Below are 15,248 nucleotides of genomic sequence, written 5' to 3' on the forward strand. Positions count from 1 at the left end.
CTACCAACCTGTGTGTGTTTCCTAGGCTACCAAATATAAAAACTAGTATCATGCACCTATAGCCCAGCTCTGAGAGGGTGTTTAGGACTGGCTGGTATTTAACTACCCTGGTGTAGAAAGACTCCTCCGTGCTGGAATCAAAGCTGCAGCCTCCCTCCAACATCTGCACCTCACTGGACTCCTCATTGATAATAACTACATCTGCTGTATTGGTGACCAGGTGTAAGAAAGTACAATAGTAGAGTTACTACTACTACTACTACTACTAGGTTTACTACTCCAGTGCTGGAACATGGATGGTTTTACCTGAGAGTGTTTGTATATTCTTACTGAGAGAGGGAAATGGTTTGAGATGTCTTTCACTATGAGGTCTACTATTCTGTCATGATGTGCTATGTACATTCCTCTGTAGGCATGGCAACCATTCAGGATGTGTGACAGTGTTTCAGTGATCTGTTCTGAGGTGATGCAGGCAATGAGGGACCTGAGTTGTTGGAACCCAGATAGAGAGGTTGAGTCTGGTACACACACATACACACAGACATCAAGCTCACATACACACACACACAAGACATCAAGCACACAGGCACACATATATACACACAGAGACAGACATCAAGCACACAGACACCAAGTATACACATATATACACAAACAGATATCAAGCACACGCGCACACACACACACACACACACACACACACACACATGGTCTGTTTCCTGTTTCCAGGTGTCCAGCGGTTTGAGTCCCGGTTTGACCACGTTCCTGTGGTACGAGATGTTTTCAGGACAGAACGTTTAGGAATCTCTCTCCCTGCAACTGTCTTTAAACATTAAATACTTTGTGTTCAATGAAACCCCCATTTTAAGCCCCAGACCGGACCCCCTACTGCAGGTCAGCCATGAATGTTTACACCATGTAGCTCCGCCCCTGTCACCGGGAGGTACCTGTCACAACAAGAGACTAATCTTATTTTGGAGCCCGGGGCCGGAAGATAACAGATAACCAGCGCCACACAGAAAACATTCTGGATCACCATAGATATACAGTATATACTGACAGTCATATATAGATATAGAGAGAGATATATAAAAAATACCGCTGAAAAACAAAACAAAAACGTTTCTTTGGATTTTGGAGATGGTGCTTTTATTGTGAAAGGGGAATGACCGGAAGAGCTTCATAGAGGAAACGGAGTGTTTCCTGGAAACAAACAGAAAGAAATAGTCCGTTTAAATGATCAATAATCAGATAATCAGGTGATCAATAAACATCGGGGAGCCTCTCGGTGTCTGTCCGCGCGCTGACTCACGGTAACAAACCGGGAACGGGCCTTTAGTAACATAAACCCCGCCGCCGCTGTTAGCTGTTATTAGCTTTAGCCGCTGTTAGCCTAGCGGAGTTAGCTCGGTTGGGACCGGGTCAGACCGGGTCAGGACAGTTTGTGTGATGGGCGCTCACCGCGGAGAGGGAGGCCGGGACTGGCTGCAGCAGGACGGGCCGGAACAGCGCGAGACCAGCCCGGTAACAACCGATTCTAAGCTAACACCTAGCGGCTTAGCACCTAGCTAGAATCAGTAATCAATCATTTCAATATTCTGATTATGTGTATTTTCTATTTGATCAAATAAAAACTGAAACTCTTTGAAGTTAATTCGATATTTTCTGATGTAAAGTTGATATTAATTAATGTCTGTTATGAAACATCACATAAAGATTTGTTACATAATATAAATGTGTGTATATATATATATATATATATATATATATATATATATATATATATATATACACACACAGAATAAATGATGAGTAACTCTGAGCACAGAGTCGTGTTTCTGTTTAACTCTGAATCAGCAGCACTCAAACTTTAATGAATTATAATAATAAAAAATAAAAAAAATAATAATAATAATAATAGTGATAATAATAATAATTGTTGTTGTTGTTTAGAATCCGTGGAACATGATGATCAAACACAGACAGATTCACAGACGAGGACGACGCTCCCACATGGCAGTCAGGTCAGTTCATCTTCAGAGTCCCACACAGCAGGAAGTGATGTCACTCACACACATGTTAACCAAGGGGGGGGGTCTGTGTGTGTGTGTCTCTGTGTCTGTGTGTGTGTGTGTGTGTGTGTCTCTGTCTGTCTGTCTGTCTGTCTGTCTGTCTGTCTGTGTGTGTGTGTCTCTCTGTGTGTGTGTCTCTGTGTGTGTGTCTCTCTGTGTGTGTGTCTCTGTGTGTGTGTCTCTCTGTGTGTGTGTGTGTCTGTGTGTGTGTGTGTAGCTACACTGATCCTCAGGTGTCTATGGATCTCTTGAGGGCGGTGCTTCAGCCAAGCTTCAACGATGACATCATGGCTGTGTTCAGGAAGTACCAGAAGGTAAATAATTTAAAGTGTAACGGTTGTAATGATTGACAGCTGGCATTGACTCCTGATTGGTTGGCTGGGTGTGTGGGCGGGGCCTGGATACCAGGTGTGTGGCTGATGTTGTTTTGGTTCCAGTTGTTGGAGAAAGCGGCGGAGAACGTGAAGGAGAACGTGGGAGACGACATTCAGACCGAGCTGCTGATCAGAGAGACCTGCAGGAACGCCTTGGAACATGTGAGCTCACTTCCTGTCTCTCTCCCCCTGTCCCAGCTTCCTGCGTGACAACACAAAGTTTAAAACACTTTCAACTAAACACAACTTTTAAGAGACAAAGTGTAGAAAAGTTCCCAAATAGTCAGTGATCAGCAGGTAGAAACACACACACACACACACACACACACACACACACACACACACACACACAGACAGGTAGAAACACACACATGATTTTGTTGCTGTTTTTTTTTTTTTTTTTAGTTGTTGCTGTGGAGACCAGGATCATGTAACATCACAGCATCTGTGTGTTTCCAAAGCCCGTCTATGGAAAGCCGTTCCATATTCAGCCCCATTGTACCGAATTTGGTTGCAGTTCCACCAGAGTTCCACTGGGGGTGATCACGGTCCAGTGCTAAATGAATGGGAGTCTATGGAGCTAGAGGCTAAATGAATGGGACTCTATGGAGATAGATGCTAAATGAATGAGACTCTATGGAGATAGATGCTAAATGAATGAGACTCTATGGAGATAGATGCTAAATGAATGGGACTCTATGGAGCTAGATGCTAAATGAATGGGACTCTATGGAGCTAGATGCTAAATGAATGGGACTCTATGGAGCTAGATGCTAAATGAATGGGACTCTATGGAGATAGATGCTAAATGAATGGGACTCTATGGAGCTAGATGCTAAATGAATGGGACTCTATGGAGCTAGATGCTAAATGAATGGGACTCTATGGAGCTAGACGGCTACATTTGTCTCTTTAGCCCGATTGTCGTGCAAGTTCAACATGGATTATAGGTCGAAAGTTGAATGAACGAGTACTTACTGTCCTTTTGATTTCTTACAGGTTGAGTCGTTGTTGCCCATAACACGCTAGCATTCTGCTAATGAATGCTGATTGGTCAGTGAAGGACTGATTACGATCGGAGGTCCCGCTTGACGGCATCCAAAGCAGAACCAGAATGTCAGAGTGAATATTTTGGCGTGGTCTTTAAAACATTAGCAAACCTCTTTCAAGCACGTGTATTAACAGAGAGACTAACCTGTCAGCTGTGTTGTATTAACAGAGAGAGTCTAACCTGTCAGCTGTGTTGTCGATGCTTCGAGAGAACAAAGGAAGTGACTCAGAGCTTGCCGTAAAGCAGTATCTCTGGCCGTATATGTGTATGACGTCATTGATATTTTAAAAGGCTTTTTAGAACAAAAAAGCCACTTTAAAATAATCTAACACCCAGCAGTGTGTATTTTCTTAGCCTCCCCTTTCAAATGCAACATTCAAATTACTAGACAAAAAATGATATCCTGAGAAAAGTGGATGTTGAGGGGTATAGCTCCATAGAGTCCCATTCATTCTGCACTGGCCTGTGAGCGCCCCCTATATGGAACTCTGGTGGAACTGCAACCAGGTCAGAAGACAGAAGTAACGAGAGAGTGGAACTTCTTCTCTTATTAGAAATTCTTTGGTGTTTCTGTGTGTGGTTACCATGGGTTCCTGTGATATCATCCCCAGGCCAAACAGCTGTTTCCAGAGGGGGAGGCGAAGAGGGCGGGGTCAGAGGCCGCCATCAAGGTAGGAACGGACCAATGAGAAGCTGCGGAGCGTGTTGTCCCCGGTTCTGGTTGTGGTTCTGGTTGTGACGGTTGTGTGTTTCTGTCAGAGGTCCAGAGCTGCTGATGAAGACTACAGTCAGAGAGGAAGCCCCCTCCCCAAAAAGGTACACTCCACCCCCCACCCTCTGACCTATCGCCAGTGACTTCCTCATTTAGTCACATTTCTGATTGGATATCAGTTCCTATTGAACATTAACTCTGTGTGTGTGTGTGTGTGTGTGTGTGTGTGTGTGTTTTGTGTGTGTGTTTTGTTTTGTGTGTGTGTTTTGTGTGTGTGTGTGTGTGTGTGTGTGTGTGTGTGTGTGTAGAGAAGAGCTCGTCCTGGAGCAGCAGCCGTCTCCTCCGATCGACCTCACACCTTTTCCACTCAGTGAGTATCTGACACACACACAGATATGTGATGTCACCGCCAGAGTCAGCTGACTAACTGTGATGTCATCATGTCCTCAGAGTGAAGGTGAAGTCTGACCCTGTGAAGAAAGACGGACCTAAGGTGAGTCAGCACATCACACACATACTGGCTAATCTGTAACATCTGGATCAAACCCCCCCAAAGGAGTTCAGTGGCTCGTGGAGGTTACAGAGATTCAGATGTGTCAGAGTGATGATGATAGTGGAGGTTACAGAGATCCAGATGTGTCAGAGTGATAGTGGAGGTTACAGAGATTCAGATGTGTCAGAGTGATGATGATAGTGGAGGTTACAGAGATCCAGACAAAACATACTGAAGTAAAAGTAAAATATTTTAAAAACTACTCAGTAAGAAGTGAGTCCAGAGTTCATTGACATTATATATTAATATTCACTGTATATGTGAGTAAAGTAAGCTGAATAATAATAATAATAATGATGATGATGATGTGTGTTCCAGTGGGATCCGTCCAGACTGAATGAAGGCAGCACGTTTGTTCTCGGCTCCAGGGCCAACAAGTGAGTTGACAAGTGACTACTTGAATAAAAGCTTGTGTGTTACAGCAGCATCCTGTAAACTCTCCCCGTCACACACACTCTAAAGCCTTTTAACTTTTACATTTGAAGGCTTAGGTCTCTTAGAAAACTCTCCGTCCGGGAGATTATTTAAAAACGTTATCAGAGTTGATGAGAAACTACCAAACAGGAAGTGAGTCATTCTGTGTTGTGATGTCACTGCAGGGCGTTGGGGATGGGTGGGACCAGAGGACGCATCTACATCAAACACTCTGATCTCTTCAAGGTAACATCACACCCAGTATCATCAGGTTATCTTTGAGATATTAAAGAGATTGTCAGAGAAGTACTGCTGTAAACAGCTCTCAGACATCTTTATCATGGTTACATTAACAGTCTGACAGCAACACTTCCTCAATGTGTGCTACACTTTCACATAATGTTTACGTGTGTGTGTGTGTGTGTGTCTCAGTATGCAGCAGATGCGAAGGATAAGCAGTGGTTGGCAGAGAGACATCACATGAGAGCAACAGGAGGGAAGATGGTGAGTCCTGCTGCACCTGAACACACTTCTTATCCTCATCTTTGTTTACAACTTCTGACTTATTTCCTCTGTGTGTCTTTGTGTATGTGTCCCTGTGTGTGTGTCTGTCTCTGTGCGTCAGGCGTACCTGCTGATCGAGGAGGACATTCAGGATCTGTCTCGAAGTGACGAGTATAAGTGAGTCTCTCTGTCCTCTAACAGTCCTCTTCAGCTTTGTCATCCAATATTGGAATTATCAAACTTTTTAAAGACCCTCATTAAATAGAACCATTTCTACATTTTCTTACACAATGATGCCAGCGATCCAGTGTAGCGACAGCTTTTTAGAAAACCTTAAAATATGATAGAATATACCTTTTTGTAGCTTGTTAGAAAGGAGACAGTGAGATGGTCAGATAGCTGCTACAGCTGACCAAACATTCTCTGCTGTGGCTGCTCACATTTTTCAATGTTTCGGACAGTTTTGTCAATTTTCCCTGACATCGTTGATCCGCGTCCTTCATAACTGGACTACATGGAAGAAACCATTAAAGTCTGTAGAATAAATGGGCTGTATCTGTGTGTGTGTGTGTGTGTGTGTGTGTGTGTGTGTGTGTAGGGACTGTCCAGACATCCAGATGGCAGAGCTGAAGCCGTTCTCCGTCCCTCTGTGGATGGTGGAGAAGATGCAGAGAGCCATGGAGGCTCAGAGAGACGCCGACCTCTGATTGGCTCAGAGAGACAACGGCACCTGATTGGCTCATTGTTCCACTGTTTTTCTTCCTGCTGTTTTTAAATAGAATAAAAACTCCAAACGCTGCGGGCTGTGACATCACACACTTTATTTACAAAACATCCCATAGTGAGACAGGAAGTGACATCATCACTCGATGCCTTCCTGTTTGTCTTTGATTGCGACTCTGAAGCGTTCCTCCAGCAGAGACAGCTCGCTGATTAGGTCAGTGATGGCGTTCGTAAACGCTTCCTGTCAAAACAAAACACACATCAGTCTCTGGGTGTTACCTCTGTGTGTGTGTGTGTGTGTGTGTGTGTGTGTCTGTCTGTCTGTCTGTCTGTGTGTTACCTGTGGACTGTAGTCCGGTGTTGTCTGCACTCTGATGACGATTTTGTGTTCCAGAGGATGAGGAACTTTATAACCAGCAAATAGAACCTGAGGATCCTTCAACAGCTGACTGACACACACACACACACACACACACACACACACACACAGTCAGGATCTGAGGTTTTTCCATAATCAGAAGGTTTACAGGTCCAGAAAGCAGCTCTTATTGTGAAAAGCCCGGTATAGGAGGTGAAGACAATCTACAACCAGACTGCACTTACAACAGAAAATACTGCTGCTGTTAGCATTGGGTTGTTAGCCTGCCGTTAGCATTGTGTTGTTAGCCTGCCGTTAGCATTGTGCGGTTAGCGCTGTGTTGTTAGCCTGTTAGCTCTTACGCTCGTATGATGTTGCCCAGCGTGTGGTCCTCCTTATTCAGAGTGAACAGACAGGCGTTTGGGACCTTCGTGTCCTTGGTGATGCAGATCTTCTTCTCTCCTTCAAACAGCAGGAACGACTCGAAGGCGGGAGGCGCGTTCATCTTCTCTTCTCACAGATCTATGATATATATATATATATCTATGTTCTCTTCTCTCCGGTCTGCGCGGAGGATCAACCGGGAACACGTCTTCTTCTTTCGGGCTTGAGGCCAGTCAGCCTCCTATATGTGTCAGTACTGCCTCCTGCTGGTGTTAGCCAGACCGGCACCTCTCCACTTTATCACATTACAGCTTCTATTATTAGACCAAAAATATAAAGTTATATTCTTCACACCTCTCACTTTATCACATTACAGCTTCTATTATTAGACCAAAAATATAAAGTTATATTCTTCACACCTCTCACTTTATCACATTACAGCTTCTATTATTAATATAACTATAATTCTTTCTCTGTTCTACCTTCAGTCAGAGACGGGTTACAAGAACAAAGTAACATACTGTGTGTGTGTGTGTGTGTGTGTGTGTGTGTGTGTGTGTGTGTGTGTGTGTGTGTGTGTGTGTGTGTGTGTGTGTGTGTGTGTGTGTGTGTGTGTGTGTGTGTGTGTGGTGTGTGTGTGTGTGTGTGTGTGTGTGTGTGTGTGTGTGTCTGTCTGTGTGTGTCTGTGTGTGTGTGTGTCTGTGTGTGTTGTGGTGTGTGTCTGTGTGTGTCTGTCTGTGTGTGTATTGTGGTGTGTGTGTGTGTGTGTGTGTGTATAGTGGTGTGTGTGTGTGTGTGTGTGTGCGTGTTGTGGTGTGTGTATCTGTGTGTGTCTGTCTGTGTGTGTGTGTGTGTGTGTGTGTGTGTCTGTGTCTGTCTGTCTGTCTGTGTGTGTGTGTGTGTCTGTGTGTGTGTGGTGTGTGTGTGTGTGTGTATGTGTGTGTGTGTGTGTGTGTCTGTCTGTGTGTGTGTCTGTCTATGTGTGTCTGTGTGTGTGTGTGTGTGTGTGTGTCTGTGTGTGTCTGTCTGTGTGTGTGTGTATTGTGGTGTGTGTGTGTGTGTGTGTGTGTGTGTGTGTGTGTGTGTGTGTGTGTGTGTGTGTGTGTGTGTGTGTGTGTGTGTGTGTGTGTGTGTGTGTGTGTGTGTGTGTGTCTGTCTGTCTGTGTGTGTGTGTGTGTGTGTGTGTGTGTGTGTGTGTGTGTGTGTGTGTGTGTATGTGTCTGTGGCTGTGTGTGTGTGTATATATATATATATATATATATTCAGAATCAGAAATACTTTAATAATCCCAGGGGAAAATTATTATTGTTACAAATTCCAGATATACAAACAACATATATTATACAGACAACATATATTAATTCAATTCTATTGTATTTATAGTATCAAATCATAACAAGAGTTATATCAGGACACTTTACAGATAGAGTAGGTCTAGACCACACTCTATAATTTACAAAGACCCAAAAATTCCAGTAAGAGGTTCACGTAATTACGTCACGGATCACGTCGAGTTTCATAAAGTTTGTTTTTTAATCACAACAAAAAAAAAAATCAAACTTTGCGATATTGATTTCCGGACGTTTCCCGCTGCCCAATCGCATCGCTGTTCTCTCCGTCCACCAGCTCCTCATTGGTTAGCAGGAGTTGGTTTGTTTTTGAACATCGGGCGCTGATTGGCTGTGAGAGCAAGAAAGAGACAGTTTAAACCGGGGGGCGGGAGCGACTTCAGTTTGAATCCGAGAACAGCAGCAGTTCGGCCCGCTATCATCCCAACAAACACCCGGTAAGTCCCGGCTGGAGGATTGTTCCGTGTGTAACTCTAACTTGACCTGTGTTATTTACCTGTATACCCGTAGAAGCTCGTAATGTCTCTGCTTTACATCAGAAACGGGCTAACAGCGGAGCTAACCTCCATTAGCCGGCGGAGCTAGCCTGCAGTTAGCCGGCGGAGCTAACGCTAACTACCGTTAGCATGAAGCTAAAACACAGTTGTGTTTACTCGGTTACCGACCGTTTTAACACCGTTAACGCCGGGCTGTATTTTACAGTTTAACCGGTAAATAGTCTTCATTGTGTGATATATCCGACAGCTACCGAGAGAAACCGAGATTCCGAGCAGTTAAACCGCTGTAATGTTCATTAATGTAGTCTGTATTGTCATGAATGGTGACGTTAAACACGTGAAGCCTAAACTAAACTATGAACAGTAACGGTAATGTATTAAAGAAGTCACGTGTACCACACGTATCATATTCGACTGTCTGATAAACAAATCAGTTCTGTTGTTTCAAATAGTTTAACTTCTCCTGAAACCACACCGCTCTTTATGTATTATGTCTATTGTAATGAACCCAGAACGAGCCTCTCCTGAGAGATTATATATATATATATATATATATATATATATATATATATATATATATATATGATATAGCCTATTGCTGTGTCTGTATAAAAGACAGCAGCTTGGTCAGTCTCTCTCTCTAGCCTGTGTCTGTCTCTCTGACCTATCATTCTCTGACCTGTCTTGTGTCTCTCTAACCTGTCTTGTCTCTGACCTGTCTGTCTCTCTGGAGCAGTAACATGGCCTCCTCCCAGAACATGGACCCAGCAGCTGCAGCAGCTTCATCGTCGGCGGCTCTGAAAGGCAGCGAGAGTGGAGGCAGCGCAGCCAGGAGCTCCGTGTCCAAACGGTGAGACAACACGTCTGTCTGTCTGTAACTGACAGACTGACAGTTACATCCTGGTAACTGGTCTCAGTCAGTCAGTTTTCTCACCCAGAGTCTGGTCTTTGAACTGACAACATGACGTTTTAAAGTTATTGGATTGATTCCTTCATTTTGTTGATCTCATGATGTGTTATAACTGAATATTCTCTGCTCCAGCTCAGATAAAGACCCACAATCCATTAGCAGGTTAGCGTGTCCTCCTCTACACATCCTGTTTGTCTGATCAGTTTAGTTAATGGACTCGACTGCTGTTACAGACTAAACTAACAGCTGCCTCCATCATGGACTCTCAGCTCTGCAGAATAAATACAGGGGAAACCCCACAGATATTTGAGTTATTTTGGCCTTAAAGAGATTTATCTAGCCTGTTGGGGGTTCTCGGGGGTCTGAAACACTGGATACCTTCAGAACTTACCAGGTCGTCCAACTTCCTCTCTTCCTTCTGCGTCTGCCCTCTGCAAATAATGAGGAGCTACAGACCGCTCCAATCGCTTCTGTTTCAACAACGTCGGGACCATCTAAACTCTTCAAGAAGTTCAAATATTTCAACTTCATAAGTGTTTGTGTCTGTGTTTGTCTCCAACTGTGTGTGTGTCTGCAGGCTGCAGCAGGAGCTCATGACTCTGATGGTGAGTTTATACACTTAATATTTGATGTAAGAGAGAGTCTGTCTCTGAAGACATCCTGTCACCTGTCTGTCTCCCTGTCTGTTGATGATGCAGATGTCAGGTGACCAGGGGATCTCAGCATTTCCAGAATCCGATAATCTCTTCAAATGGGTCGGGACGATCAACGGAGCTCAGGGGACGGTACGTACAGACACAGACGGACTTGTTGGAGAGGCTGACTGCTGCCTGGCTACAGTCTTTCTTGCCCACCTCAGCGTCCTGGAGAGATGGCAGATTGCAGCCAACCACCTTCTCAGCAGAGTGGATGATGCGCTGCACTCAGAATCACCTGTCTGCCTGTCTGTCTCTCAGGTGTACGAGGGTCTCCGGTACCGCCTGTCTCTAGAGTTCCCTGCCGGTTACCCGTACCAGGCTCCCCGTGTGAAGTTTGTCACTTCCTGTTTCCATCCCAACGTGGACGAGCAGGGCTTCATCTGTCTGGACATCCTGAAGGACAAATGGTCGGCGCTGTACGACGTCCGCTCCATCCTGCTGTCCATCCAGAGCCTGCTGGGAGGTAACACTGACTCAGCGTTTATAGATCTGTCCACCCAGACCCTGCTGGGAGGTAACGCTGACTCAGCGTTTATAGATCTGCCCACCCAGAGCCTGCTGGGAGGTAACACTGACTCAGCGTTTATAGATCTGTCCATCCAGACCCTGCTGGGAGGCAGATGTTCACAAGTCATTTTTTGGAAGTCCAAGTCGAGTGACATTGCGATGGTTAGCTTGTTACCTGTGACGATATATGCTAAATGTAACGTCTCTTTCACATTATCCAGTGACTGACTTATCTGGGTGTGTTTGGAGATGCCTGAAGTTCATTGTTGTTGATCTGGCATCATTTATCTTGGTGCCACACACCCTGCCTGTAGCTGTTCTTACTGCCTCTGTTTACCAAGTTATTGAAAGCTAAACTAATGAGAAAAGGCCCAACTCTGGGAGGACTTGGTGTCGCCATCGTCATTTTTTGATATGTGAGTACACGCACATAAGGCATAGCGCATGTGTTACGTTATTACGGCAAAGGGCAGGGGGAGGGAGAGGGAGAGAGGGAGGGAGACTCTCTAAATGGATAATGCTACGAAGAGCCCTATGAAAAGTGCAGTATCAAGAGAATTTTTCCTTCATTATCCGAGGTGTAGTCAGAAGAGATGTGTTTTTAGCCTTTGGCGGAAGATGTGTAGGTTTTCGGCCGTCCTGATGTCAATAGGGAGCTCATTCCACCATTTAGGAGCCAGGACAGCAAACAGTCGGGATTTCGTTGAGTGATTAGTTGTCCCTCGCTGTGAGGGGGCAGCAAGCAGGTTTGCTGATGCGGAGTGGGGGGGTTGGTATATAGGGTTGGACCATGTCCTCGATGTATGCTGGGGCTGATCCATCATGGCCCTGTATGCAAGTACTAGTGTCTTGAAACCAATCAGGAGGGAGTTGCAGTAGTCTAGACGTGAGATGACTAGAGCCTGAACCAGAACCTGAGCTTCCTTCAGCATTAGAAGGGGACGTATCCTTCTGATGTTATGCAGCATGTAACTACACGATTGGGTAGTTGCAGCAATGTTGGCAGTGAAGGAGAGTTGGTCGTCCAGTGTCACACCCAGGTTTCTAGCAGTCTGGGTGGGGACTACCAAAGAGTTGTCAATTGTTATAGTCACCTCCTGGGTAGGAGAGCCTTTCGCTGGAAGAAAAAGGAGCTCAGTCTTGTCGAGGTTGAGTTTCAGTTACAGGACTCTCTCTCATTCCGATTCCCTTTTTATGAAGTGAAGTTGTTGATCCTAAGAGGAACAGAGGTGTTAAATGAATCCGGTTTTTGTTTCAGAGCCAAACAACGAGAGTCCTCTGAACACGACGGCTGCTGAACTCTGGAACAACCAGGAAGGTGAGACATCCAATCAGCAGTCATCATAAAGAACAGAGATTAATAACAGACATGATCAATAACAGACTTTATGATCCCAAAACTGGGAAACTACTGTTACAGCAGCAAGTTACAAGGACACACACTGAAAATACAAGAAATATATAGAGGGAAAATAATGTACATCTATATATGACCTACATACAGTGTATTTAATATAACCTATGTATCAACAACTATTAAACATGAAGTAACAAAGTAGGAAAACAAATGTCACAGGATAATGTTTAAATGGACAGAGAGTGAACGTAGATGGAGGAATGACATAAGATGTAATAGTCAGTTTAATGCCGCAGTAGTTAACTTGGTACACACACTAACAATATTAAACATTACTAACTAATTAACAATAAATGCAGAAACAAACGTATAAAAAACGGCTGTTTAGTGTATGAGAATAGTCTTCCTCATGGAGCATGCATGGACGCACGGTGCAGAGATGCTTCAGAATGACATCATGACTCGCAGTCACTCAAAGCTGCAACACAAGTTTAGTTTTAGCCACAACAGAAGTGAAGTAAATCTTCTAAACTGCCCTTGGCTTTATAATCTGGGCACGTAGACATGGAGACATTTTAATAAGACTGAAAGTAGCATATGTGTTCTTGTTTAACTATATTCGTTGAGTCCAGTATACTTGTGGGGCCAAAATGCTGGACCCCCCAAGGTTAAAGGTGTGTTTGAGGGTTAAGACCTGGTTTTAGGATTAGGGTTAGAATGAGGTTCTGGTTAAGGTTAGGCATTTAGTGGTGGTGGTTAGGGTAAGGGGCTAGGGAATGCTGTGTCCGTGTGTCCGTCCTTCACGTCTGGGTCTGTCCCAGACGAAGTGTTTAGGAACCCAGAACATTTTCTGGGTGCAGCCCTGAGGTCTGAGAGAAGCCGGGGTTGATGGGAGTTGTAGTTTCTAACAGCTGTTTTTTTCTCTTTTTTTTTTCTTCTTCAGCCTTTAAAGCTCATCTACACTTAACCTTCCAGAAGTGAAGACGCGCCACCTTTTTATCTTATTCTTTTCGTTTGTCTTCTGTGTTTGTACAATATTTTTATGTTTGTTCACATCGTTGTATCAATAAAGTTCTTAATTCAGCACAAACACTGACTGTGTGTTTACCTAAAAGATCTATCTATCAGCTGGGATCTGGAACTCAAACGTTTCTCTTACAACAGATATGATAAACAGAGCTCCCCCTACAGTTTCAGAATAGATATTTGGCAACGCTGTTGTAAAAACTGGTTGACTCTCCCTCTGGTCATGTGATCATTTGTTTTAAAAGAAGCCGGCGAACACACAGCCATGTCCACTGAGGTTTTCTCTCCCGGGTCCATGATTCTGTTTTCCTCCGATGGCCTGAGAACGCTGTCGGAGCAGAAGCAACTGGTGTTTGCCAACATCAAGCTGACAAACACTGGCAGATCAAGTTTTTGATCAGAGATACTTACGAGTGCAACAACGCAGCTCAGCATCGGATTCGCAGGCTTCTGTTTGTCTCAGTTCTCGTCATTCTGAAAACGCAGCTATGTTTCTCCTCCTTCTTGGTCAGTCTTCCGTTTCCTCTTCCTCTGTTCCTCCAACAATGCTTCCCTAGCTTTCTGCTGCTTTTTTGCCAGCTCAGTCGTGACAATAGTGTGAAAACCTCCATCTCTACCTTGTTGGCCAGTTCCTGAATGGGCGTATGAGTGCAGTGCCGTGAAGCTATTGGTTACATGGCGAGACCTGATATCACGCCATACTTCCTGACGCCAAGGCTGTTGTAAGTTGCAAGGGTGGTTTTTCTGCTCCCAGGCGCGGGGGGGGGAGCGAGACAACCACCATTCAACTAAAAAAAAGTCATTTAACCATTCCAATGACTCCAAAGCTGTTCAGTTAAGAGAAACTCCGCTAAAGAAACTGCATAGTCCCCCTTTAATGTTGAGATGAGACTTCAGATGGTTTAGAAAAGATGAAAGAATCGGATGAAACATGGACTCAAACTTTTATTTATTTAGAGAAACAGACATTATTATACTGAATCATTAGATTTAGCTCTAAGTTATCCAAAGACCCAACATCAATGCATATAAACAAATTAAACATTGATTTATTGAAGTGGTACAACCACATCATCAGCTAACGTTTGATATGATTCTATTGCATCCAGTTTTTTTTTGTTTGTTTTTTTAGAATATTCATTATTTCAGGACAATGCCCATTTGATGAACATGTACAGCAGTACATGTAAAAGTGCCAGATTGTAGCCCGAGGGCTAATTTCCATCTGTAGTCCATTAGGGAGGTAGAAGTTACAATAAAAAGGATAAAAGATATACAGTAGTAACATTTGCTATATAAAGCATGGAGAAACAGGACAATTCATTAGTAAATGTTAAAACATGTGGAGAGGATGTACTTTATATAATCTGCAGCCGAGACAACCCTAATATTCATCACTGAGAAGTCATATTTATATATATATATATATATATATATATTCTTTTTCTCTTTAGTTAGACTATTCTGGGTGATCCTTGTCTGGATCAACAGAAGAACATTTCCTGGATTAACATCCTCTCTGTGTTTCTGTTCTCTAACAACACCAACCTTCGTGTTGCTTCGCTACGCGCTGAAAATGTTACAAGGCAGGTCTGCTCGGTTCTTTCAGGGAATGATTGTAAAGATTTAATAAGAATATGTTAGATCATTTCCTCTCTAACTGGGAGGTTTTATAAAGAATATGTTTAGATCATTTCCTCTCTAACTGGGAGGTTTTATAAAGAATATGTCAGATCATTTCCTCTCTAACTGGGAGGTT

General features: G+C 43.8%; 3 protein-coding genes across 5 annotated transcripts; 2 read left to right on the top strand and 1 right to left on the bottom strand.

The window, feature by feature from the left end:
- The first annotated feature begins 1,155 nt into the window (after nt 1–1,155).
- Nucleotides 1,156–6,479, top strand: LOC144517418 (deoxynucleotidyltransferase terminal-interacting protein 1-like). 2 transcript variants are annotated; one of them, XM_078249522.1, is made up of 14 exons: nt 1,156–1,524; nt 1,954–2,024; nt 2,290–2,386; nt 2,510–2,608; nt 2,852–2,893; nt 4,109–4,168; nt 4,257–4,313; nt 4,518–4,579; nt 4,660–4,702; nt 5,081–5,139; nt 5,362–5,422; nt 5,609–5,680; nt 5,802–5,857; nt 6,279–6,479. In XM_078249522.1, exons 1-14 carry the CDS (start codon nt 1,450–1,452, stop codon nt 6,385–6,387), a joined length of 963 nt encoding a protein of 320 aa, XP_078105648.1. In that variant the 5' UTR covers nt 1,156–1,449; the 3' UTR covers nt 6,388–6,479. The 2 variants fall into 2 exon arrangements, with proteins under 2 accessions (XP_078105648.1, XP_078105650.1); XM_078249524.1 differs by lacking the exon at nt 2,852–2,893 and having other exon boundaries at nt 1,157–1,524.
- Nucleotides 6,480–6,481: 2 nt separating this feature from the next.
- Nucleotides 6,482–7,378, bottom strand: polr2j (RNA polymerase II subunit J). The gene is made up of 3 exons (XM_078249525.1): nt 7,124–7,378; nt 6,744–6,852; nt 6,482–6,644 (listed from the first exon to the last, which is right to left on the bottom strand). The coding sequence occupies exons 1-3, from the start codon at nt 7,264–7,266 to the stop codon at nt 6,543–6,545; spliced, it is 354 nt and encodes a 117-aa protein (XP_078105651.1). The 5' UTR covers nt 7,267–7,378; the 3' UTR covers nt 6,482–6,542.
- Nucleotides 7,379–8,820: 1,442 nt separating this feature from the next.
- Nucleotides 8,821–13,553, top strand: LOC144517420 (ubiquitin-conjugating enzyme E2 C-like). 2 transcript variants are annotated; one of them, XM_078249526.1, is made up of 7 exons: nt 8,821–8,931; nt 9,728–9,841; nt 10,479–10,506; nt 10,600–10,686; nt 10,858–11,062; nt 12,365–12,424; nt 13,407–13,553. In XM_078249526.1, the coding sequence occupies exons 2-7, from the start codon at nt 9,732–9,734 to the stop codon at nt 13,442–13,444; spliced, it is 528 nt and encodes a 175-aa protein (XP_078105652.1). In that variant the 5' UTR covers nt 8,821–8,931; nt 9,728–9,731; the 3' UTR covers nt 13,445–13,553. The 2 variants fall into 2 exon arrangements, with proteins under 2 accessions (XP_078105652.1, XP_078105653.1); XM_078249527.1 differs by having other exon boundaries at nt 8,847–8,931; nt 9,725–9,841.
- The last annotated feature ends 1,695 nt before the right edge of the window (nt 13,554–15,248 follow it).

Source organism: Sander vitreus, chromosome 4, assembly GCF_031162955.1.
Source record: "Sander vitreus isolate 19-12246 chromosome 4, sanVit1, whole genome shotgun sequence".
Lineage (NCBI taxonomy): Eukaryota > Metazoa > Chordata > Actinopteri > Perciformes > Percidae > Sander > Sander vitreus.

Coding starts and splice junctions, on each gene's coding strand:
- LOC144517418 (XM_078249522.1), top strand. CDS start 1,450: ATGGGCGCTCACCGCGGAGAGGGAGGCCGGGACTGGCTGCAGCAGGAC. Junction 2,609..2,851: donor GCAGGAACGCCTTGGAACAT/GTGAGCTCACTT, acceptor TTTTTTTTTTAG/TTGTTGCTGTGGAGACCAGG. Junction 4,314..4,517: donor GAAGCCCCCTCCCCAAAAAG/GTACACTCCACC, acceptor GTGTGTGTGTAG/AGAAGAGCTCGTCCTGGAGC.
- polr2j (XM_078249525.1), bottom strand. CDS start 7,266: ATGAACGCGCCTCCCGCCTTCGAGTCGTTCCTGCTGTTTGAAGGAGAG. Junction 6,853..7,123: donor CTGGGCAACATCATACGAGC/GTAAGAGCTAAC, acceptor TGTGTGTGTCAG/TCAGCTGTTGAAGGATCCTC. Junction 6,645..6,743: donor CACCGGACTACAGTCCACAG/GTAACACACAGA, acceptor TTGTTTTGACAG/GAAGCGTTTACGAACGCCAT.
- LOC144517420 (XM_078249526.1), top strand. CDS start 9,732: ATGGCCTCCTCCCAGAACATGGACCCAGCAGCTGCAGCAGCTTCATCG. Junction 10,507..10,599: donor AGGAGCTCATGACTCTGATG/GTGAGTTTATAC, acceptor TTGATGATGCAG/ATGTCAGGTGACCAGGGGAT. Junction 11,063..12,364: donor CATCCAGAGCCTGCTGGGAG/GTAACACTGACT, acceptor TTTTTGTTTCAG/AGCCAAACAACGAGAGTCCT.